This window comes from Mustela erminea, chromosome 15 (assembly GCF_009829155.1).
Source record: "Mustela erminea isolate mMusErm1 chromosome 15, mMusErm1.Pri, whole genome shotgun sequence".
Taxonomy (NCBI): domain Eukaryota; kingdom Metazoa; phylum Chordata; class Mammalia; order Carnivora; family Mustelidae; genus Mustela; species Mustela erminea.
Genome location: NC_045628.1, coordinates 53,359,420 through 53,383,625, shown reverse-complemented (window position 1 = coordinate 53,383,625; position 24,206 = coordinate 53,359,420). Strand labels below are relative to the sequence as shown.

Genomic DNA, 24,206 nt, shown 5'->3' with positions numbered 1-24,206 from the left:
TCATAGTGATATTATTTTCTTAATCTGAAAAATTCTTTTTATATTAAGTCTATTTACTTGATCTTTGTTATGTATGTTACAAACATTCTTTTCCTGAACAGGCATACAACAAATTCTACTGCCTAGTAAAACTAGACTGTGAAGGTACTGGTCATCTGTGGCTGCATTAATCGCTTATCTCTTACTTCTTCACTTACTTGCATTACAAGTAAAATTAAGCCATGCTCTGGCATCTTCCATATTCTCATATTGCTTTTGTCTCTTGGAAATAGTGTGCAGTCCGTGCAGCCACAGAAGGCAGAACCCTTGTTTTGGAAGGCCTGGAAAAGGCGGAGAGGAACGTTTTGCCCGTTTTGAACAACTTGCTGGAAAATAGGGAGATGCAACTTGAGGATGGACGCTTCCTGATGTCTTCAGAGCGTTACGACAAACTTCTCCAAGTAAGAACAGAAAAATTCAGCTCCTTTGTCTTGGCTCCTGAGATGTAGGAGGTGCCATTTGTGGTGAGACATGCTTGTGTGGGCACGAGGACAGCGTTCAGGTGGCTCGCATCTGTGGCACACTGCTTAGCTCATGAGTTTGCAGTTTGACAAGTTTTTCAGTTTGCAGATCCTATTAGAAGACCTCCTAGATTTTTTTACTGGCTTTTTTTTTTTTTTTTTTGGCCTATGTAATAACTATTTGTTTCTCTTTTTCCCCCCTCCTTTTAATTCTTCTTTTTCTCCCTCCTTTCCTATCCTCTTCTTTGTCTCACAACAACCATGTACCAGAAGTCTAATGGCTTCTAGATGGTGCGAGAAAGATAAAGCTGAACTGAGTATAGTTCCTGGCCTCCAGAAGCTCAAAATCCAGTAGATATTGACAGAAATGAAACATATTTAAGAGATACCATGACAGTCCAAGCTGCCTGGATCTGATGCCTGAGTTGTTGTAAATACATTTCATTTTCATTTTGGCTGCCCTGCAGTGGTCCAGGATCACTTTAAAACATGGGGCAGATTAAAACTGTTCTAAACCCTCTCCTCACTCAAAAACCCAAAGGCCTTTCCAGTGCAAAACAGATCTTGTCTGATCTGGGCCCTTCCTGCCTCTCCTGCTGTCCTTGTTTATTCACTCCAGCGGATAGTATTGTCTTTACTGTACCTTAAACCCACCGGGAAGGCATTCTCCTAGTGCTTTGCAAGTCACTTTGCTCTTCAGAATGATTTTCTCCCAGATACCTGGCTTCCTTCTATACCCCTTCAAGTTTTTGGTCTAGTGTTACGTTCTCAATGAAGCCTGCTCTCACCCACCAATTTGACATTGCAGTGTCCCCTCTGCCCTCACACTCCCTGATTCTGCTCTGTTTTTTCCTAAGTCTTCTAACATCCTACAGGAATTATTTCCTTGCTGTGTTTTTAGTTTTTTATTTGGTTTTTTTTTTTTTTAGTTTTTTTTTTTTTTTTTTAATTTGACAGAGATCACAGGCAGAGAGGCAGGCAGAGAGAGAGGAGGAAGCAGGCTCCCCACTGAGCAGAGAGGGCTCCTAGGACTCTGGAATCATGACTTGAGCTGAAGGCAGAGGCTTTAACCCACTGAGCCACCCAGGCGCCCCGCTGTGTTTTTAGTTTATTCACTGCCTCCCTCTGCTAGATTACAACTTCTGCTACCAGGGATTTTTGTCACCAGTGTTATCTCAAGCTCTTAGAGCAGTGCCTGGCACTTAGTGGCTGCTCAATAACTATTTGTTGAATGAATGAATCAGTGCAATAAAATCTTTACATGCTGTGATGCAAGTTGATAGGAAGAAAGTGTGGGGCCCTTCGGAGACTTTGGGGAAGTTGTTCTTGTAATGTCACAAAAGGAGGAGAAGACAACCCTTGCCCATTCAGCGCCGTCTGTGCTGTACTGGAGCTCTCGGGCTCCAGAGTTCAGAGATTGATGTCTCTGCCTCTGCATTCTAGGATTCCGTCTCTCTGACACTTGTGTGGTAGAAATACATGGATGGGAATTTTACTGCCCCAAGTAGGTTACAAATTGCTCAAGAGCAGAATCTGTGTCTCCTTTCTTCTCGATACAGCTGGTGAAAGCCCAGGACACACTAGGTACTAAATAAGAGTTGTTGACACCAGAGGGTCTGATTGAACTGATGCTCCATGGCTGGTAGGACCAGAAATAGCTCTTTCTGATTCCCGCTGTGTGAGTCTTTTCCCAGAAACCTGTCCTGCTACCCTTTTAGCAGTCTGTTTCTTTATTGTTTATAGGAGTCTCTAGATGGTGTTTTCACTGTAAGATATAGTTGTCTTGTTTTGGAACTATCTGAAGATGACATCATACTAATGTAATTAGAAGAGGATAATTGAGGGTTTAATCAGTAAGAAAAATATTCATTCATTCATATTGTTAGAGTTAATTTACTGAAATGAAAGATATGTTTATTATTCATTTATTTAAATTTACTTTAAATTTTAATTAATATTATAAAATACAAATTTAAATAAATGTAAGAATGTAATTTATATTTATTATTTTTAAAGTAGGTCAGTGTTATGCAGAACATTTTCTCATTAGATACTTTCAAATTACAAAAGAACTATTATTGGCTCCTATATCATTATTTAGTTATTTGGCATTGTTCGTAAATGATTTGGAAAAGAATACTCAGATATGGGATCATTTTTTTAAGTGTGGTGTCTACTTCACAATTAGAAGTTTGATATATTCTTTTATTTGTGTTAGAATTTTATGCAAAGTGATTGAACCTATTACTTTGGTTAAGAATTTGAAATATGGGGTCAAAAGAGTTTTAAGCTTTGTACAGTGGCAATATCATAGCGATTGAGGTTTATCTGAGGCACGATTATTGCTAATTGAAGAGTTTTAGTATACAAGGAGTGTTTGTTATTGAGAAGGATGTACTACATTGTTTTTTCCCAATGTAAGTATCAGTATACATGCTTAATTTTCATTGGTAAATATCGTTACTATATTCATAGAATCTGTCTCCTAAGAATCTCAGAGAAGATAGGCAAGATCCCTTCACAAAACACCACCACCTTAAGACAATTTCTATGATAAGAGGATTTCGGTACCATAATTTAAGTCCTGTTTATTTCTAGTTAGATTCAATATACTCAATTTGAATACTCCAAAATTTTAATGGTTTCAGAGAGGTGATTGTAGTAGGATTTTGTTATTGTGGAAACAGATACAATCATTTTGTATAAATTGTATTTATATCCTGATGATCTTTTTTGGGTAAGTGGGAAAGAAAAATATTCAGCTGTCTGAAGATGATGCTCTTGGTTTCTCAGGTAGGGCTAGATGCTGACTCTTGTCCTCCGGTGCATGGTGATATAGTATCTCTGTAGTCTGTTGATGAAAGTGGGGTCATAATTTTGGTTATGCTTGAAATAATCATTCATTATATTTTTAAATGATTTCATGCAGTCAATCAACAGACATTTGTCCTATTATGTTTAAGAGATAATAAGTCCTCTTGAGAGCTTGGCTGCAGCATGAAGTGGTAATGGACAGAAGTCAGATCCTTGCATAGGATACAGTGGAGGGGTACAAAACTGGTTCTGATGGAGGGAGGGTTTAGAGAGTGATGTTGTTTGTGCTAAGCTTGAAATGATGCCTGTGTTTATGCTGTGCAAAGTGGAAAGGGTGTTTCAGGCAAGTGGAGCAGCATTGGTCAAGCAGCATGATTTGTCTGGAGAGCCACGGTTGTGAGATGTGGCGGAGCATGGGGTCAAGGAAGGCAGGCTGGGTGTGCAGTGCTTGCTGGGACCGAGAGAATAGGACATGACTCAAGCCAGGAAAGTCCTTGAGTGTCGCGTGAAGAGCTTCTACACAGTTATATGGGTCGCATCCCCTGCGGATATGCTGAAAGCTGAGGGCGTACACGTTCATATAAGCTTTGTAAGCTGTACAGCTGAGGACAGTGAAGAGCCATTGTTAGGGTCAAGCAGAGAGAGAAGGAATGAGATAACAGGTACCTACTTGGACCAGTTGCTTTTGCACTGTTGTATTTAGTTTTCCCATTAGGCACAGTAATTATTGATGACAAAGCTGAGGGTCAGAGGGCATAATAACATGCCCTTGGTCATGTTTACACAAAGTGCTAGAGCCAGGGTTTGTAACCCCAGACCCTGTACTGTTTCCAGTCTCAACTCTACCAGATGCAAGTTGTAGGGCCATGGGCAAGTTATAGAATTCCTTTGAACATTAGTTTGTTCATCCTTAAAAATGAATTAAATGTTTATTTGCATTCTAATAAAAGTTAAGTGAGCAAAATTCATTGAAAGTACTTACATGTAATGGGTTTTCAATACATGGTAGTTGTTACTATGTATTCATAGTTACTATGTATTGATATCTTGGCAGAAATAGACCCATAAACATGGTTGTCTCTTTGAGGTCCATGGGCACTCTCTACTCAACCAGTGAGTGGTTAGTCCCTCTAGGACTACCTTTTACGTTCTCTGGTCTGAATCAGTATTATATTCCTTAGACTCTTCACTCAGTTTCTCCGAGTTAATGACCACAACTTGGAGATCTGACGACCCACGTTGCCTTTGTTCCTTGACTGTTAGCTGCTTCTCTGTTCAACTCCAGTCTTCATGGTATGAGCCTTCCTGGCACCCTGATCCTGATTTCACTTTGCTTCCTTCCTTGAAGGTTTGGTTTTGAAGCTTGTATTTGGTTCCCAAGTACAATTTACTTAGCAATCAGGGCCTAAATTCCTAAGCCTGGCAGTTCTTGCAGTTGTAATCTGCATCATTTATGCTATAAGTTTGGATCTTCTTTCAGGATCATACCAAAACAGAATTGGATGCTTGGAAGATTGTTCGGGTCAGTGAAAACTTCCGCGTCATAGCTTTGGGCTTGCCAGTGCCTAAGTACTCTGGGAATCCATTAGACCCCCCTCTCCGTTCTCGATTTCAGGCCAGAGATATTTATTATCTACCCTTTAAGGTAAGTATGAACAAGGATAATTTATTTCTTAAACAGATTTTCTATTTCTATTTGGTTACTATAAAAATGTTACTATGTTTTTATGTCCCTCTCAGTAGTTAATGGAGAGAAAAAGAGAGTAAAGAAAATCTCTGGAAACTAGGGAGAAAAATTATTGTGGCGTTATCTATCTGATAGATTAAAAAAGGCTAACTTTTAGAAAATGACATATATCAAAAATTATTTTTTTTTTACTATTACTTAGTGTCTACTTAAAGTTTGAAGTGTGCCTATAAAAGTTTCCCTTTAGTCTGTTACATTCCTTATTGATTTGGTATGTTTCTATGTTATTTTAGGACCAACTTAAACTGCTGTATTCAGTTGGAGCCAATGTTTCTGCTGAGAAGTAAGTATTTTAGCTACACATACACACATACACAGATACACATACACGTGCACACACACACATTTATATAAATATCTGGACACTTCACATCAAATTTATTTATTTTGTCCATTGATGAATTGGTTAATTCATCCATTCAATAAATATTCTTTGAAGAATTTTTTAGTAGTTGCAGTGAATGCTAATGATAAAGTTAATAAGACATGATCCTTGAAGGCAAGAAATTCAAGATATGGTAGAGTTTAAAGATATGGGACTGTATTAGTTTAATATTGTATAGTAGGGGCCATAATTTCAAAAAGGCATCAGCATTTGAGATGAATAAATACACTTTTGCCAGATAAAGATTGGAATTAAGGAATTCTGAGAAGTTATTTTTAAAGCATGGGGTATGAGAGTGTATGCCTTGTTCTTGAGGCTATAGAAAGCTCCTTGTGGCTGGAATTCAGGTTTGCATTGAGAAGGGTGGGAAGGGAGGCTGGCAGGATAAATGTGGGCCAGGTTGTGGAAAGTCTCACATATTGTCACATTTTAGAAATATATCTGGGGACTCCTGGGTGGCCCAGCCAGTTAAGCATCTGCCTTTGGCTCAGGTCATGATCTCAGGGTCCTGGGATCAAGCCCCATGTTGGTCTCCCTGCTCTGTGGGGTGTCTGCTTTTCCCTCTCCCTTTGCCTCTTGCCCCGACTTGTGCTCACTGGCTCTCTCTCTCAAATAAATAAATTTTTTAAAAAATCTTAAAAAAAAAGAAATACATCTGTATATTTAATCAGCTTCTGAGTTTTATTTATTTATTTTTAAAAAGATTTTATTTATTTATTTGAGGGAGACCGAGAGAGTGGCAGAGTTGGAGAGGGAGAAGCAGATTTGAGACCGGGCTCTGTGACCCAAGCTGAAGGCAGGCACTCAACTGGCTGAGCCATGCAGGCACCCCAGCTTCTGAGTTTTAAATGGAATATTATAATATGAAGCTGTTGTTTCTTGAGAATTTAATAGTAAGTATCATCTTTTAGATTAAATAAGTTGGTTCAGCTGTTTCATATTTTAAAAATGAATACATTTTATATATTCAAGCTATTAGGATAACATTTAACATCACTTAATTTTTTTTGTTGTTTAAAGATTTTATTTATTTATTTGACAGGCAGAGATCACAAGTAGGCAGAGAGGCAGGCAGAGGGAGGGATGTGAAAAGCAGGCTCCCTGCTGAGCAGAGAACCCGGAGCAGGGCTGGATCCCAGGACCCTGGGATCATGACCTGAGCCAAAGGCAGAGGCTTAACCCACTGAGCCACCCAGGTACCCCTAACATCACTTAATTTTTCTCCCCTAGAATTTCTCAGCTCCTGTCCTTTGCTACCACTCTCTGTTCCCAAGAATCTTCTACTCTTGGACTTCCAGATTTTCCTTTAGATAGTTTACCAGCTGCAGTTCAAATCCTGGTATGTATAAAATAAATTAATGATATGTATAACCAAATTAATGATGTGTATATTTTGTGGCAAAAAGTACATTTAAAAGCTAATCCTTGGGGATTGACCACTTCAGTTTGTCTTGTTGTATTTTATAAATATTACAAGACCTGAGCTTACTTGGCTGCAGCGCAGTAAACTGTACAGAGCCCAGCTGCATATTTTGAGCCCTTGAAGAGCTTCCAGCTTTATTGGGGGTATCAGGGGGAGGCAGGCAGATGTGCAGCTCAGGGAAAAGTCCACAGACGGAGGGAGGACTCAGCCTGAAGAGACACGAAGAGCTGGGAGAGGCATGTTGCAGGTAAGCTTTGCCTCCACATGGCCCACTGAGGCAGGGAGCTGGGGCGTTCACACTTGGGCACCAGCAGTCATTGCTCGTTGCAAGGGACACTGATTCCCAGGCACTAGCTGCTCTCTTGGCCTGGAGCAGAGCTGGCTTCAGGACTTCAAGGGTAGTCTTCTTTAATAGCCCTGCCTCTGCTGGCTGTTGGAAGGGAAGGGTGAGAGGCTTAGAAAGGATAAAAACAGATCTGAGGGCTTTGGTGGAGCATAGACATTGTCCACTACGATTTCGAAGAGATCATGACGGTAGTGTCAAGAGTGGTGGAAATGCTCTCCATACAGGGGGCACAGCTCGTACAAAGCTGTTGAATCACAAAAGGGCTTGTTACTTTTGAAGAATGCTGAGTCGTATTGCTAGAACAGGCATGTATGGTGAAGAGAGAGGTTAGAGCTTTCGTGTGAAGTGTCTGCATGGTGAGTGCAGTTGTCTGGATTTTGTAGTGGGGAAGAAGGGGCCCACTAGGTATTATGAAGTAGGTGAGGTGTATAGTAATCAGTCATATATTGCAGGAAGATACCTCTGCTGGCAGGGAGGAGGGATGGGGAGAGCACGGTGGCATAAGGGGGAAACCGTAACCATCAGTGAGAGATTTTGCTAAGGAGAGCATAATCCCAGGTAGTAGGGATCTTAAAATAAAAATAAAGTAAAATAAAATAAAATAAATAATATATAATAATATATAGTAATAAAATAAAATAAAAATAAATCCAAGAGATTTATTTCTAAACTATTGTTGCTATTTGTTTATATATCCTGAAACTGAGTAGGTTTCACAGGTATTGTTTACATTGCTCTATATATTTAGAACAGGATTTCTCCTCCTATTTATCATATCTCCTACATTTTGTTCTTTTTGTTTTTGCTTGAAACTTTTTACTTTGACAATTCCCAAATCTAAAAAAAAAGTTCACAAATAGTAAAATGAATACCCATAATCCCTTCAACTAGAGTCACTAGTTTTTAGCATATTGCCACATTTAATTGCCATCTCTCTTTTTTTCTGAACCATTATAAAGGAAACCGTGGTCAGTATTCTTATATACTTCAGTGTGCACCTTATAAGAAGTAGGACATTCTGCATGACCAGAACCACTAATCATACCCCTCAATGTTAACAGTAATTCTATAATATCGTCTGATAGACAACTTATACCAAAATTTCTCTAGTTGTCCCTTTTAGTAGATTTCTGAAAGCAGAGTGAACGGAATTGAGAAAGCACTTTGATTTGGGGGAAAGTTTTGAGAGTAATAAAAACCTTCTAGCTTGTAATTTATAACTGTGAAGGTAAGTACATTTGTGTATGAGAGTAACTCAGATTAGGAATAAAAGTGAAGGAGAAGGTACTTTGGGATGAGTATGGTAGGGAAATGTGTTCAGACATTTAGTTTCAGATATGCTGAATGGGGGTCAATGGGATATCTAGATTCCTGTCTGGGTAATTGCGAGTTCAAGTCTATAGCTCAGGAAAGTAGTCAGGATCAGAGACAGAGACATGAGAGCCATTAACAGATAGATGGCAAGTGCAAGGTAGGAGTGGATGAGCTTACCCAGGGAAAGGGTGTAGAATAGGAGGAGAAGAGGAAGTAATGAATATTTACTTTTATAGACTTCTAGAAAATACGAGAAACCTATTGTTATTATTTATAAGGCAATTTCAATGTCATATGCATTTCAGATAAATTTTCTGTGATTGTTTTAGATGTTCCTCATTCCTATGTATTTTTGCTCCTAATAGGATTCCTTTCCTATGATGTCAATCAAACATGCAATCCAGTGGCTTTACCCATACACTATTTTACTAGGACACGAAGGGAAGATGGCTGTGGAAGGTGTTTTAAAAGTAAGTATCTTGGGACACCTGGGTGGCTCAGTTAGTTAAGTGTCAGCCTTCGGGTCAGGTCATGATCCCAGGGTCCTGGGATTTAGTCCTACATAAGGCTGCTTGCTTGGCAGGGAGCCTGTTTCTCCCTCTGCCTTCAGCTCCCCCTGCTATGCATGCTATCTATGTCTCTCTCTGACAAACAAATAAATAAAATCTTAAAAAAAAAAAGTATCTTATATGAATTTAAATTAAAAAAAAAAAGTAAGTATCTGCTTCGCTTTCCTTTCCTTTTCCATGTCTCTTTTCATCCCTTCTGTTCCCATCTTCCCATTTCTCGCTTCCCCCTCTTTCCTGCTTTTTTCTTTCCATCTTTCTTCCTTTCCCTTGCTTTTCCCTCTCTTTTTTTTCTAGGCATGGAGGCACTGGCAGGCCAGTGATAGTGAAGCATGTACAGAGGTGACTGGTGTGGTTGGGATGTTGACTACATTGAACAAAAAAAGTAAATCAATTGAGCAGATGGGTCAATATATTGAGGATTATGAGAGCTGTGTTATTTACTGTTGGAAAAATAATTTATAAAAGTAGAAAGGGAGAAGGAAAGAAAGACTGCTGTGGTGTTAGATTGGAATTGGAGAAATCAGAATGAACTCATTTTTTTTTCAATATATATAAACAGAGTAATAGATACAGATAGTGTGTGTATATGTAAATGCAAACCCATACTTTCTAGTTCTCTCCTCTATAAAGGCCTAAAAACTGACCATCCAGTGGCAGTAATCATGCCAATTGCCGAGACATTGGTTTCTAAATACCACACTTCCTAAACTAAATGTAATCAGGACTCCTAGGAAGTAGGGCTGGTTCAGCATCTGCACAGGGGAAGTATACAATGAAATGAACTGGGATCCTCTTACTGTGCCAGAAAGTAAGGAAATGCCTACCAAATGATGCTGATGTGCCAAAGTTACAGAAGAACCAGCTTGAAGTGGCTCCCATAAGTATCAAAATAAACAATGATAACTGTTGATTATAAGCCATTGAACAGAATAGGAATCTCTAAGTTCATATTGATATAAATGAATATATAAATACAAGGGGAAGAAGAAAAATCTCTTGAATAAATGCAGAAGGAATTATATAAACAGAAAAATCACCATTTGGCAACCATCAGTATGGTAGTTGATTTAGGCAGAAGGTCATCAAAGGTTTTAAAGCTAGTGGGTGGAGGTTCTGTGAAGGATAGGATATTGGGGTGCCTGGGTGGCTTAGTCAGTTAAACATCTAAGTCTTGATTTTGGCTCAGGGTCATGAGAGTGAGCGCCACGCAGGGCTCCACACTCAGCAGGCGTCTGCTTAAGATTCTCTCCCTGACCACCATGCGCACACATGCACGCACACACTCATATTCTCTCTCCCTCGCTTCAAATAATAAATAAATAAATAAATAAATATCTTCCCAAAAAAGTATAGGATATTGATATAATGTAAGAATATCTCCTACCAAAATACTCAGTTGACTACAAAACAAGAAAATGATAACTTTTATGGTAAATGCCAACTTGACCAGGTGGGACAGATATTGTGTCCCTCCTGAGTGTTGAGGTGAGAAGAGCTCAGCCTCATTTCAGGGATATTCTGGGTAAGGATTCATGATGTGAATTGGGCCATTAGAAAGTATGGTATAGACCTAGGCTGAGGTTTATAATGAAAGTCCTGTATTTTTTAGAATTATCCACTCCATAAAAGAGAAAAAAACTGAGGAAACTACTTCAGTTTGAACCTGACTAAAGAGATATGATAGCTGAATGCAACGTGTGCTCCTACGTTGGATCCTGGACCACATGGGAAAAAGTAACATTGTTGACACAGTTAGTTAAACTTGAATATCTGCTATAATGTGTTTCAAAAAAAATTAAAAACAAATATAACTAATCAATTATTAACTTGCAAGTAAGCGCTTTATATAAAACTATGGAAGTGGCTAATGAAGTTCTTATTTTTATCTTAAGTGGTTCATAATATGGAGCATGATTTTCTTTTGAAGTATGCATAGCATCATTTTCATATTATATTATTTAAAATAGTGTTTTCTAAAGGGCCGGTCACAATATATGATATCTTATAACTATATATTTGAGCATGTTGACTCTTGGCAGATTGATTTACCCAAATTAATTCCTTTTTATGAAAGACGGCTTTTATTTTTCTTTTACAGTTTGGCTTACGGAGCAGATTTCTAAGAAGTAGGTAGAATGTGAACACTAGGTTTTTTTCTATGTGTATAGGCCCTTCATTTTCTGGAGGCCAGGATTTTACCGCCTTGGGCAAATAGAGTGGTGTTTGTTTCTCCTCTATCCCAGAATCTACAAAGGGGGTACACAAAGAAGTATTCTTTATGTGGGTAGTAATAGTGAGAACTCAGAAGTAGATTCTAGGTGCTTTAGCAGGTTTTTCTCCACATTTTCAGCTAGCCAAAGAAATATTATTTTCATTGATTGTTGGTGTCAATAACAATATAATAATAATAATAGTAATAAATAAAACTTATAAAAAGCTCTTCCTCATAGATGCTGAGAACTGTAGTTGGGGACAGACTCTAAATGAAAAGCATAAAGAAGCAAGGGGAAAAATATAACTAGTTCACTTTAAGATTTATTCTCAGCACTGAAAAAAAGAACTAGAATTCATCTTTAATTTAATCAACATCTGAACTAACCTGGCATTGGTTATTGAAATAGAGCACCTAGTGTTTAAGAAAAAGGTGGTGATTCCTGATGTGCTCCCTTGATGCCCATCAGCACAGTGCCCAATTCCCATGGAACAAGGGTAAATAGTCAGGGATAAAGAAAATGTCATGGGGAGGTCTGATAAAATGAAGCAATGTAAACTTTTTTGTGACACAAAAAAGGTGAGGTTTGTTATTGAGGAAGTTTTGAGAAGACCTAATAGGATCTCTTTGTGAATAACTGGTGTTGTCATGGGACCGTACTCTACTCTTTGAGGGGAGCTACCACATGCCTCCTATGTTAGATGTTCATGTGCACCTCATATAATATAAGATATTCAGTGCCTAGAAGAGTCAGTTATGAACAAAGGTATTTATTTTTATAAAGAAGCCACTTGGGGGGCGCCTGGGTGGCTCAGTGGGTTAAGCCGCTGCCTTCGGCTCAGGTCATGATCTCAGGGTCCTGGGATCGAGTCCCGCATCGGGTTCTCTGCTCTGCGGGGAGCCTGCTTCCTCCTCTCTCTCTCTCTGCCTACCTCTCTGCCTACTTGTGATCTCTCTGTGTCTAATGAATAAATAAAATCTTTAAAAAAAAAAAAAAAAAAAAAAAGAAGCCACTTGGATGTGTTTCCGATCTCTGATTTCAAAACTAGTCCTATAAATTAGACTTCTAATGAAGATGGCAGAGTAGGAAGATCCTAAGCTCACTTTGTTCAGTGGATACAACTGGATAACACCCACATCAGTGTAAATAACCCAGAAAACAATCTGAAGACTGGTAGAACACACTCTCCGCCCACAGCTAAATGTGGGGAAGAAGCCACATCGAAGTGGGTAGGGGGGCAGATATGTGGCAGGGGTTAAATGGACCTGGGAGACTGTCTTTGGCAGGGAGGGACACCTTGGGCTCAGAGAGGGGAAAAGAATAGGCCATCACATGAGGTACCCCAGGCACCAGAGACCTGCACAGGGAACATTTGGCTTTGAAAACCAGACGGGCTGATTTTGTGAGTTCTTAAAATTAGCAGGGCTTAACACCTGGAACTTGGAAGATCTGTGGGCTCAGCTCTGGGAGGGTGATAGGAATCTGAGTGCTCACTCTTAAAGAGACAGTATACCAAATAGTTGCACAGAGATGCAGCATTGAAACAGCAGTTTGAAAAATACTGGGGTATATGGGAGGGAGATTTGTTTACTAATTTCAGAGCATGTGCTGGAGAAATAGGGGTGCTTGGAAGACCTCTCCAAGAGCAAAATTGCTGGCAGGTATCATTTCTTTCCCCCACTTCCCAGCCTAGATACATGGACACCTTCAAACACCAACACACCCTACCTAACTTGGTAACAGTGCGCCCTGCCCTGTGTTCTGTGGACACAGCTCCTCCAAAACATCTTGGCCATAGCACACCCAAAGTAGTGCCACAAGTCTGGGAGTGTGCAAGCAGCTCCAAGAGGTATGAGCACCACAACAAAGTGACTCTTGCCCTGAACTGCCCCAGATGGCTCCAGCCTGGTCCACTAACAGCACAGGGATCAAACCTTGCCTACAACAGGGAAGGAGAGCCACTGCAGATGACTGGATTGGAGGCAAAAGTGGCTCCGCCACAACAGTAGAGTGCACACAGTACACGTTGCCAGGTTCTGGTGAACAGGGGACTTTGCACCACAGGGCACTATGGGGTCTCTTCTTCGTAAGGCCACTGCTTCTAAGAGCTGGAGATGTAACTGACTTTCCTGAAACATGGAAACAGATGCAAAGAGTTAGACAAAATGAAGAGACAGAGGAGTATTTTTCCAATGAAAGAACAAGACAAATTCACAGCAAAAGAGGTAAACGAAATGAAAATAAGTAATAGAGAATTTAAACTAATGGTCATAAAGCTACTCCCTGGACTAAAGAGTGGAGAAAAGAGTGGAGGACCTCAGCAAGACCTTTAACAAAGAGATAGAAAACAAAAACCAACCAGAGATGAAGAATTCAGTAACTGAAATTAAAAATACATTAAGTGGACTAAATAGGAGATTAGAGGAAGCAGAAGAATGGATCAGTGGCCTGGAGGACAGAGTAATAGAAGGCAATCAAGTTGAACAAGAGAGAGAAAAAAATAATAGAAAATGAAAATGGGGAAATGAGCAACACCGTCAGGCATAATAACGTTTGTGTCATAGGGATCCCAGAAAGAGAAGCAAGAGAAAAGGGTGCAGAAAGTTTATTTTGAAGAAATAATAGCTGAGAATTTCTTGAATCTGGGGAGAAAACAGAAATTCAGATCAGGAGGCACAGAGAGCACCCAACAATATTTAAAAAAAAAAAAAAAATCGCTCACCACAATCAAGTGGGATTCATTCCTGGGATGCAAGGGTGATTCAATATAAATCAATCAACACGATATATCAACATCAATAAGACAAAGGATAAAAACAGGATCATTTCAATAGATATAGAAAAAGCATTTGACAAAGTACAAATCTGTTCATAATAAAAACCCTTAACAAAGTAGGTTTAGAGGGAACATGCCTGAACATAATAAAGGCCATAAATGAAAAGCCCACAGCTAACATCATACTCAATGGTGAAAAATGGAGTGCTTTTCCCCTTAGATCAGGAACGCAACAAGGATATCCACTCTTGCAACTCTTATTCAACATAGTGCTGGAAGTCCCAACCATAGCACTCACACAACAAAAAGAAGTAAAAGGCATTATATTGGTGAGGAAGAAGTAAAACTTTCACTATTTGCAGATGACATGATATTATATAGAGAAAACCCGAAAGACTCTACCAAAAACTACTAGAAGTGATGAATGAATTCAGTAAACTCACAGGATACAAAATCAATATACAAATATCCTTTGCATATCTGTACACTAAGAATAAAGAAGCAGAAGTAGAAATTAAGAAAGCCCCATTTACTGGGACGCCTGGGTGCCTCAGTTGGTTAAGCAGCTGCCTTCAGTTCAGGTCATGATCCCAACATCCTGGGATTGAGTCCCATATTGGACTCCTTGCTTGGCTGAGAGCCTGCTTTCTGCCCTCTGCCTCTGCCTGCCACTCTGTCTGCCTGTGCTCGCTCTAGCTCCAATCTCTGACAAATAAATAAATAACATCTTAAAAAAAAATCCCATTTACAATTGTACCCCAAATTATAAAATGCCTAGGAATAAACATAACCAAGGAGGCAAAAACACCTGTACTCTGAAAACTATAAAACATTAATAAAAGAAATTGAAGATGACACAAACAAATGGAAAACCTGTTCCATGTTCATGGATTAGGAGAAAAAATATTGTTTAAATGGTCATACAACTCAAAGTAATCTACAGATTTAATGCAGTTCCTATCAGAATACCAACAGTATTTAGAACAAGCGATCCTAAAGTTTGTATGGAATCACAAAAGACTCTAAGTAGTTAAAGCAATCTTAAAAAAGAACAAAACTGGGATCACAATCCCAAATTTCAAGATACATTACAAAGTCATAGTAATCAAAGCATTATGGTACTGGCACAGAAATAGACACATAGATCAAAAGAATAAAATAGAGAACCCAGAAATAAACCCGCAATTATATGATCAATTAATCTTCAACAAAGGAGGCAATAGGCAGCAGGAGAAAGACGGTCTCTTCAACAAATGGTGTTGGGAAAACTGGAAGCTACATGCAAAAGAATGAAACCAGATCACTTTCTTACATATTTAAAAACAAATGCAAAATGGATTAAGGACCTAAATGTGAGATCTGAAACCATAAAAATCTTGGAAGAGATCACAGGGAGTAATTTCTCTGACATCAGCCATAACAACATTTTTCTAGATATGTCTCCTGAGACAAGGGAAACAAAAGCAAAAATAAACTATTGGGACCTCATCAAAATAAAAAGCTGCTGCAAAGCAAAGGACACAGTCAAGAAAACCAAAAAACAAACTACTTAAATGGGATAAGATATTTGCAAATGACATATTCAATAAAGGGTTCGTATCCAAGATAAATAAACAGTTTATACAACTCCCCCAAACAACACCAAAACCCCCAAACAAACCAATTAAAAAATGAGCAGAAGACATGAACAGACATTTCTGCAAAGAAGACATACAGATGGCCAATAGACATCTGAAAAGATGCATGGCATCATTCATCATCGGAGAAATGGAAATCAAAACCACAGTGAGATATCACCTCACACCTGTGAACATGGCTAAAATCAACTACCCAAGGAACAGCAAGTGTTGGGAAGGATTTGGAGAAAAACGAACACTTACACAGTGTTGGTAGGACTGCAGACTGGTGTGGTTATATATACAGTGGAATATTTATTACTTGGCCATAAAAGAAAGATGTTGGACATGGGTGAAGCTAGAGAGGATAATGTAATAAGAGAAGTAAGTCAGAGAAAGACAAATACCATATGATTTCACTTATATGTGGGGTTTAAGAAACAAAACAAATGAACAAAGGGAAAAGAAAGACTAATAACCAAAAACCTGACTCTTACCTATAGAGCATAAACTGATGATTACCAGAGGGGGGTGGGTGGAATAGGTGAAGGGGATTGAGGGTACACTTACCATGATGAGCACTGAGTGGTGTATAGAGGTGTTGAATCTCTATATTGTACACCTGAAACTAATATAACACTGTATGTTAACTCTACTGGAATTTAAAAAAAATCAGCTAGTCATACAAATGAGTTAAAGTTATAGAATACCTTTAAGGAGTTGAGTTTTCTAAAGAAAGTAGCTAATACTCCTTCATTTTGTTTTATCTTTATTTTGACCTTTATAATTATGGGGAATAGAGAAAAATGACTGAAGGTCTATATTACAAACAAAAACCATCTAAATTTCATTTCAGAGTCTTAAAAATGAAAAGGGAATGATATTACTTAGATAAGATTAGAAAAAGTGGTTATCTTTTTTTGCATTAACAATGTATATAGCTAGTTAAGGAACAGTACTTCTTTTTCCAACTTCTTAGTAGATAAATAAGGGTGGGTGGAGAGCTGAAATTCATTCATCTGAACCTAAAGAACTTTCCTTTTATACTATTATTGCACACTGATACATGCAACTAGATCAGAATGTTAAATCACTCACCTTAAAAATGGTAGCATTCTAGTGATTGGTGTAATTTTTGTTATCTGTCCTGGACAGTCCATGTGGCCCATTTATTATTCTAAGTTTCTCTATTTTCTCAAGCTAATATTCACAGAAAAACAAAATTTTATATGTCCTCAAATAATTTTGAATTTAGAGGTGAAAATTAAGGCAATATTCTTGAATTGGAAAAAAAATACTGAACTAAGAATTAGAAATATCTGTTGTAATAGCAAACCAAGAATGTACATATGTACATATAATAACTTTTCCTTGATACTCATTTTCTGACCTGCATTGTTATAGAAGTTAATGGATAGTTGAATGTGAATTAGATATCCATTTGGATTCAGGAAAAATTATTACTGAAAATGCAATCAGCTAAAATTAGGAAAACCTTTTTTTTTTTTCCTAAGCAAGCTATAAAAATAGCTAAAATGTCTTTCATTCCTTGGATAGTACTCATCATATGATGTTGATACTCTGAAAACATGTTTCTGTATTCATAAAATTACTCCTAGATTTTAATTGACATCTTAAAGAAAATACTCTTCCTCTGAATCTGCTATCCTTTGAGAATGGTATACTTTTCTTACAGTGTAGTAACAAGTACATTTGTCTTCTAGTACCATGTCTTGGCTCTCAGTCCTTCTTAGGTAGGACTGAGTGGGTCTGTCTAATAGACTTGAAAACATGGGTATAGATCTGGAGGTGTTTTGATATTAAAGATAATACTTGAGAGTTTGTAAAGTACAAGTGTTAGTTGAATTGGTCACACGGATGGAAGAACCAAAGAGGAGCATATATGGTGAGAAGAAATCCTGCCTGAAGATTGAACACTAGAAGAGCCAATGTTTAAGGATTGGACAGTGTGCCAAGAACCTTCAAATAAGGCAGAGGAAGAGCAGTCAGAGCATACAGATGGTTTGTAGTCTCAAACTGGATTAGATTATTTAAAAAGTAAGCATAGAAAATACAAAAGTTCCACTCCTGAAGTACCCTGATGTGTACTGGTCAGGCAAATGAAGAAAGACTGCCAGAAAGACTGAGAAGGAAGGAGCAATAGAATAGGAGGAAAACTTATTTATTTATTTAGTCAGTTAGTTTGGCAAATAGGGTATTACTGGTGAGCTTAGCAGGAACAGTGCTCATGGAGTGGTGGGAATGCCAGCCAAGAAAAATCAGTGGGCTGAATAGTAAATCAGAGATGAGGAAAGGAGACAGTGATGATCTACTACTTGTAAAATAAGTTTGGTGGTGAGAAGCTGGGTCACTCAAGGATTACGTAGAATCAAGAAATGACATTTTGTTTGTTTCTTGAAATGGGAAGACAAACATCTTCATAGGAAGGAGGGATGTAATCTGTGGAATACATGGAAAATATCTATGGAAATATGGTCTGGGAGAGACAGGAAAGACGTTTCCAGAGCACCACTGTGCCTTGGTTTGGAAAGATCGAAGAACATATTTTTCTATCCAGCATCTGGAATGATGGAATTACCGTTAACTGAGATGGAGAAAGCAGACTTTCAGTGGCTTTTCATTCACTCATAATTAAAGCAGAAGTCCTTTCTACAGAGATGGTGGGAAAAGAAGTGAGGATTGATGGAAATATAGAAGATTTTTTTTTAAAGATTTTATTTATTTATTTGACAGAGATAGATCACAAGTAGGCAGAGAGGCAGGCAGAGAGAGAGGAGGAAGCAGGCTCCCTGCTGAGCAGAGAGCCCGATGCGGGACTCGATCCCAGGACCCTGAGATCATGACCTGAGCCGAAGGCAGTGGCTTAACCCACTGAGCCACCCAGGCGCCCCGAAATATAGAAGATTTTTAAATAAAAAAAAAAAGAAAAGAAAATATAGATGATTTTGAGGATTAAAGGGAAAGGATTTAATTTGATTGTTCATATAACAAACGTTTATTGATCACTGACTGTGTCCCATGTATGATTCTAGGTTCTGGAGGTTTGGAGTAAACCAAATAGATACATTTTAATTTTGCTGGTGGAGTTTATATTCTAGCAAAGAATGGAGGAGTATGTGCCTGAAGGCTCTGTGGTTGGTTGGAGGAGACCTGTAGATGACCTGCTGACACAGGAATGAATTGGTTCGGATGACTCCTAAGGGAGAGTAGTGTTAGTTTGTATTAGCTGCTGATAGGCTTTGGGAAGGAGCATAGCAGAAACCAAGGGCTACATACTTGTTTGGTAGCCAGGAAATAAGGTATGGAGAATTTCTTTTTTAGTGCTCCACAGCCTAGAAAAAGGTATAAAGAAAATGAATACTTTGTAGGGACAGGATTGGGAATTGTGAGGGAGAATATGGAGGCTTTGCAGATCAACATATAATTAATATTTCCTTTTATTAAATTATATTTCATAGTTCAAATAACATAATCCGAAAGAAAGTGTTTAAAAAAATACATCAGAATTGTTTGTTTAATTGACATTCCAGAATAAGAGCTACTCATTAATGTTAAATGGTAAAGTAAATGAACTTTGGTTTATTTGATATTCTACTTCTTGCTAACATGTAGTCTGTGAGAATTATATATGTATTTTATTCCTCAGTTACCTTTTTGATTAATAGTCCTTTAAATTTCCTATGCCAGCAGATGGTAATTCATCTTGCAACTTGAGTTCTTTTACTATCTTAGGGTATTCTAGCCTACTATTTTGATTCTACTGAAATATTTTAGCTTGAATTATTTATAAGGACATAACCAGTTATAGCACGTGGTTCAAGGCATTAGTGTTCCTTTTTGGAATACATGTGCTCTGCAGTCAGTCCTTTATGAAGTTAGGCTGACATTATTATAGGTGGGGTTAAAAACATGCCTTTAGCTAACATACTTGTTTTCTTAGAATTTAACAGTTCTAGGTTCTAAATTCTAATGAATTTAATTACTTTAATTACTTGACTAAGGCCTTACTCCATTGAACCTCCCTTTAAATACAGTGTTAACTTTTTTTTGCATGAAATTAAATTGTCAATAATTGTTATTGTCTATAGCACAAAAGGAGCCCCTACCGAATTATGTGATACTCTGAGAATTTGCATGTATAAAAGGCATACTACATAAGACTTACATTTTTTAAGGTAGCACAAATAGACAGTTTTTCTTAGGTTTGGGTAAAGGAATAAGTATTGTCCTAAGTACATCTGACATCAAAAAGACTTAAATTGGGTTGTTTGACTTAGAACATTGAGCTTGAAGATAATTTCTTCCCCTAAATCTGTTTTCTGGATTTGGGTCATTCTGCTGAGTAAGCAGTGATCTGTTCTTGCATTGAGGGTCAGTTCTTTCACTATAGTGCTAATGTTCTAAAACTAAGGTAGGATTTTGACGGGGGTGGGGACCATTTCTGCCTGTTAAATACTAAAAATGAGTTAATCTTTTCATATCTAACATGCTGTTATTCTAGGGCATAGGATTTAATTAATTTTCAATTACTATTCTCATTTTCCATAAATTTGTATTCTTTGTGTGCATTCTTTATATAACCAGCTGGAATGAGAACTATAACCAAGCATTAGAGCATTGATAATTGGTCCACATGGAGAAAGAATCAGTGGTCTTGGTGTTTTACATCCAGTTTGACAAATACTGAGAACATACACCAAAGCAGGCACTGTGCCAGATACTGTGGAAGACTGTTAGAATTTATTGTAATCAGTTAGTCTAACCACACAAGCAAACAGCGGAATGGTGTCCAGGAAGTTCTGGCTTCATGAATTTCAGGCAACATTAACGTAAGTTGATTTAAGAAGTCAACCAAAATAAGTCTTATTTTACTTTAACATGTTGTCAAGAGTCTCATCGTCCTTTCCAGGAAACTGGAACCTTTGATTAACAAGAAGTGTAGGCTGCAGACTGTTACCAGCTCAGGAGTTCAGCGACTCCCTTTCCTGTCATTTAGTAAATTTTAGGAACTATTTGCATATCACCTGAGTAATTGGCTTAAGGAGAATGGCATTTGTAAAAACAGGAAGAAAGTTGTCATTAATTTTTTACCTCTACTTTTATACTATAGAGTGAGTTTCAGTTCTAAATGGTATCCAGAAAACTGGGTGTCCAGCACTAACACTAAAATAAAAAGTAAATCACACAATTTTCTTGTAATTTTGTAGCGCTTTGAACTCCAAGATTCAGAAAGCTCTGTGCTTCCTAAAGAGGTGGTGAGAGTGGAGAGGCTGATGGCGAGTCCTGCCCCCCAAGCTATGGTCACTGTCCGGATAGCAGACAAAGAGGTGACCATTCAGGTAATGGGTTGAGCTTGATACTTTCTAAGATGTGCTTTGTTCTGCCCATTTTTATGACCTAATTTGGTTTTTGATCTCCTTGTAAGCCTCTGGTTCTGTAGGGTCACATCTGTATATCTGTATCTTTATCTATCTGTGTCTCCACAGTTATGTATGTTTGTAAATTGGAAAAGTTCAGGAAAAACATAGGGATAACCTTTCATCGAAAACCAAAGTTAACTTCTGGGAAAATCAAATCAAGTACTGAATAAAGCATTGTGTATTCCAAGCCCTTGGTAAGAAATAGTGTTTTCAAACATATTTTAGGAGCTAAGGAACACTCTTTTCAAATAAAATCGTTCTTAGCTACATGCACTATTTAAAAGAGGAGCTATTCTAGTTGTGCAGTGTTTAGAAGAAGGGAAGGATATTTGGTCACAGAACTCCATCTGCTTGCTCTGCCTCCTTTTCTTGTAACCCTTTGAGGTGATGAGATACTGTCCCTAGAAAACAGAGCATGAAAAACATAGACTTAAATGAATTGTAAGTGAATGTAGGAAAGAAAAATGCTTGCCTTATGTGCCAGCGCACACTTTAATTATAAACTTTCTATGTGCTTTAATGGGATATTATTAATATTTATTAATGTTGCTGTATTTATTCATTCGTCAAATTGAACGTTGATTATGTCTACTATAAGCCAGGGTCTGTATTAAGAATTATTAGTGCCCACTCTGTATTAGTCACTGTATTTGTCTCTTTGCATATATTATGCCACTAAATCCTCCAATAACCCTGGAGGCAAGTTTTATTAGGTCCATTTTATAGATTAGAAACTGAGATGTAAAGAGGGTAATCAGTTCACTCATGGTCACCAGGTAAGAAATGTCATAGATGAGATTTCTAAACATGATCACTTTTATTACACTCTTCTGTCTCCTTCATATGAATGACCTTTCTAGGCTGATGGTCTCAATAGAGACAGATGAGTAAGGGCCGCATTGGAATGTCTGTGGAGATACGGAATGACCTGAGTCTTGAGGGATGACGTAGGAATTCTCTAGTGACTCAGGAGTAGAAAGGTGATAGGACACTTTAGGCAGGTTAAACAGTATGTCCAGAGGCATGAGTTATGAGCAAGATTTCATTATTTACTTCCCTTTGGTAATGGCTTTCTGACCTCATTGCCTTCAGGCTCTTCCAGTCCACCTTCTGTGTCAACACCAGAACGATCTTTCCTAAACTCAAATCTGATCTTGTCGTTTTCAAACTTACAGTTCTGTAGGGTTCATGTTGTGTACAGTATGATCGAGTCCTCAGCAGAACAAGGAAATCTTCTCACTGTAGGGGCCCCAGGAGACTAATAAGGAGTAGTTGGGAAACAAAAGAAGTAGGTGTGAGGGATAGGAAGAGAGATTCTAAGAACAGGTGCTTCTGAGTGGTAAACTCAAAGTGGAAAAGGATTTGTAGACATGGATTTTAGAAATCAGGAGATCATTGGTGACTTTGGAGAGTCCCAGTAGACTGACTCTAAAATTCAGTACTTCGCACTGGAATTTGGACAAAAACCTTCATTCTCAAGTAGTGATATTATTATTATAAGTTATAAATAGCCTAAAAAATGACATGATTCTTATGAAAATATTTGACAGCACTGGGCTTTAATTTTAGAGAGATGATTGATTTGGAGGACTGATGGTAATGATCACATCTGTGAATGAGAAAGTAGTTGTTGCTCTATTGAAATATCAAAACCAGTATAGAATTGAATTGAGCAGGGAATTATTAGGGGCTTCTAAATGGCAGTTATGTGCTTCCTTTTACTAATGCTTTGAGAAAAACATATGCATATTATATTTACTTCTCTTTAATTATAGGTGCCAGCTGGGACCAGGCCAGTAAATCAGCCTTGTACATCAGACCATTTTATACAAACTTTAAGCCATAAACAACTACTGGCTGAGATGATGCAGTCTCACATGGTTAAGGACATATGTTTAATTGGAGGAAAAGTAAGAATAGCAGTTTCACTGTAGATTTCTCTTTGCTGGCTTTTGGATGTTTTGACTTATCCCTTGAATGATTGTTTTTCCATTTGTAGGGTTGTGGAAAAACGGTCATTGCTAAGAACTTTGCAGATAACTTAGGATACAACATAGAACCCATCATGCTCTATCAGGTATGAGACTCATTGTTAGCACTTGGATTATGAACATACATATGTGGGCCATCAGTAGAACTTAATGAGTATTCTTTCTTGAGTTATGACCTGTTAATTTTGATGTATATAAATAACAACAATCAAATTGGGATACAATGATAATTATTTGGAACTTTTAAAGTGCATTTTAGGAGATCTCATGTGCACAACATATCGGGGTCTGCTTTTCAAGAGAGATGTAATTTATCTGCATGTGCACACAAACACAGAACACATTTAGTAGTAATTTGGAAATCTAAACAAAATGGCAGATAATTAGGTATTCATTGAATAGACTATTTTTTATTATGGAAAAATACATAAAATTTACCATTTTAATCATTTTTAAGTATATAGTTCACTGGAATTAGGTGTTATGTAACCAACACCACTATCTATTTTCAGAACTTATTATTTTCTTTCCTGTATCTCCCTCTCCCTTTCACCCATTTTGTCCTTCCCTCCCCCCCTCCCCTCCGGCAACCACCAGTTTGTTCTCTGTGTTTACAGGTCTGTTTCTGCTTTTTGTTTGTTTATTCATTTTGTTTTTTAGATTCCACATGTAAGTGAAATCATATGATATTTGTCTTTCTTTGTCTGACTTATTTCCAGAACTCTTGTATTCCAAGTTCTATATTCATTAAACAATAACTTTCTACCCCACCCCCCACCCCCACCCCATACTCTATTAATGTCTGTATTACTTTCAGTCCTTATGAGTTTGCCTATTCTAGTTACCTCTTTTTAAATAATATCATACACTTTTTGTCATTTTGTCTCTATTTTACTTAGAATGATGTTTTCAAGGTTCATTCATGTTATAGCACATATCAGAATTTTATTTCTTTTCATGGCTTGATACTGTTCTGTTGTATGGATATACTACTTTTTGTTTATTCAGATGTTGATGAAAGCTCTGGTTGTTTCCACCTTTTGATTATTGTGAATAGTGCTACTGTAAACA

At 37.8% G+C, this 24,206-nt stretch overlaps 1 protein-coding gene and 1 pseudogene across 2 annotated transcripts in view; both read left to right on the top strand.

Moving 5' to 3' along the window:
• VWA8 (von Willebrand factor A domain containing 8) overlaps window positions 1-24,206 on the top strand; it is a 322,073-nt gene that overhangs the window by 54,577 nt on the left and 243,290 nt on the right. For both annotated transcript variants that reach the window (XM_032315220.1, XM_032315221.1), the window contains 8 exons: window positions 273-440; window positions 4,795-4,959; window positions 5,295-5,344; window positions 6,677-6,785; window positions 8,895-8,999; window positions 20,932-21,063; window positions 22,920-23,054; window positions 23,144-23,221. In XM_032315220.1, the coding sequence (XP_032171111.1) occupies window positions 273-440; window positions 4,795-4,959; window positions 5,295-5,344; window positions 6,677-6,785; window positions 8,895-8,999; window positions 20,932-21,063; window positions 22,920-23,054; window positions 23,144-23,221 (942 nt within the window). The remainder of the gene's footprint in view (window positions 1-272; window positions 441-4,794; window positions 4,960-5,294; window positions 5,345-6,676; window positions 6,786-8,894; window positions 9,000-20,931; window positions 21,064-22,919; window positions 23,055-23,143; window positions 23,222-24,206) is intronic.
• On the top strand, window positions 2,789-2,938 carry LOC116574693 (annotated as a pseudogene).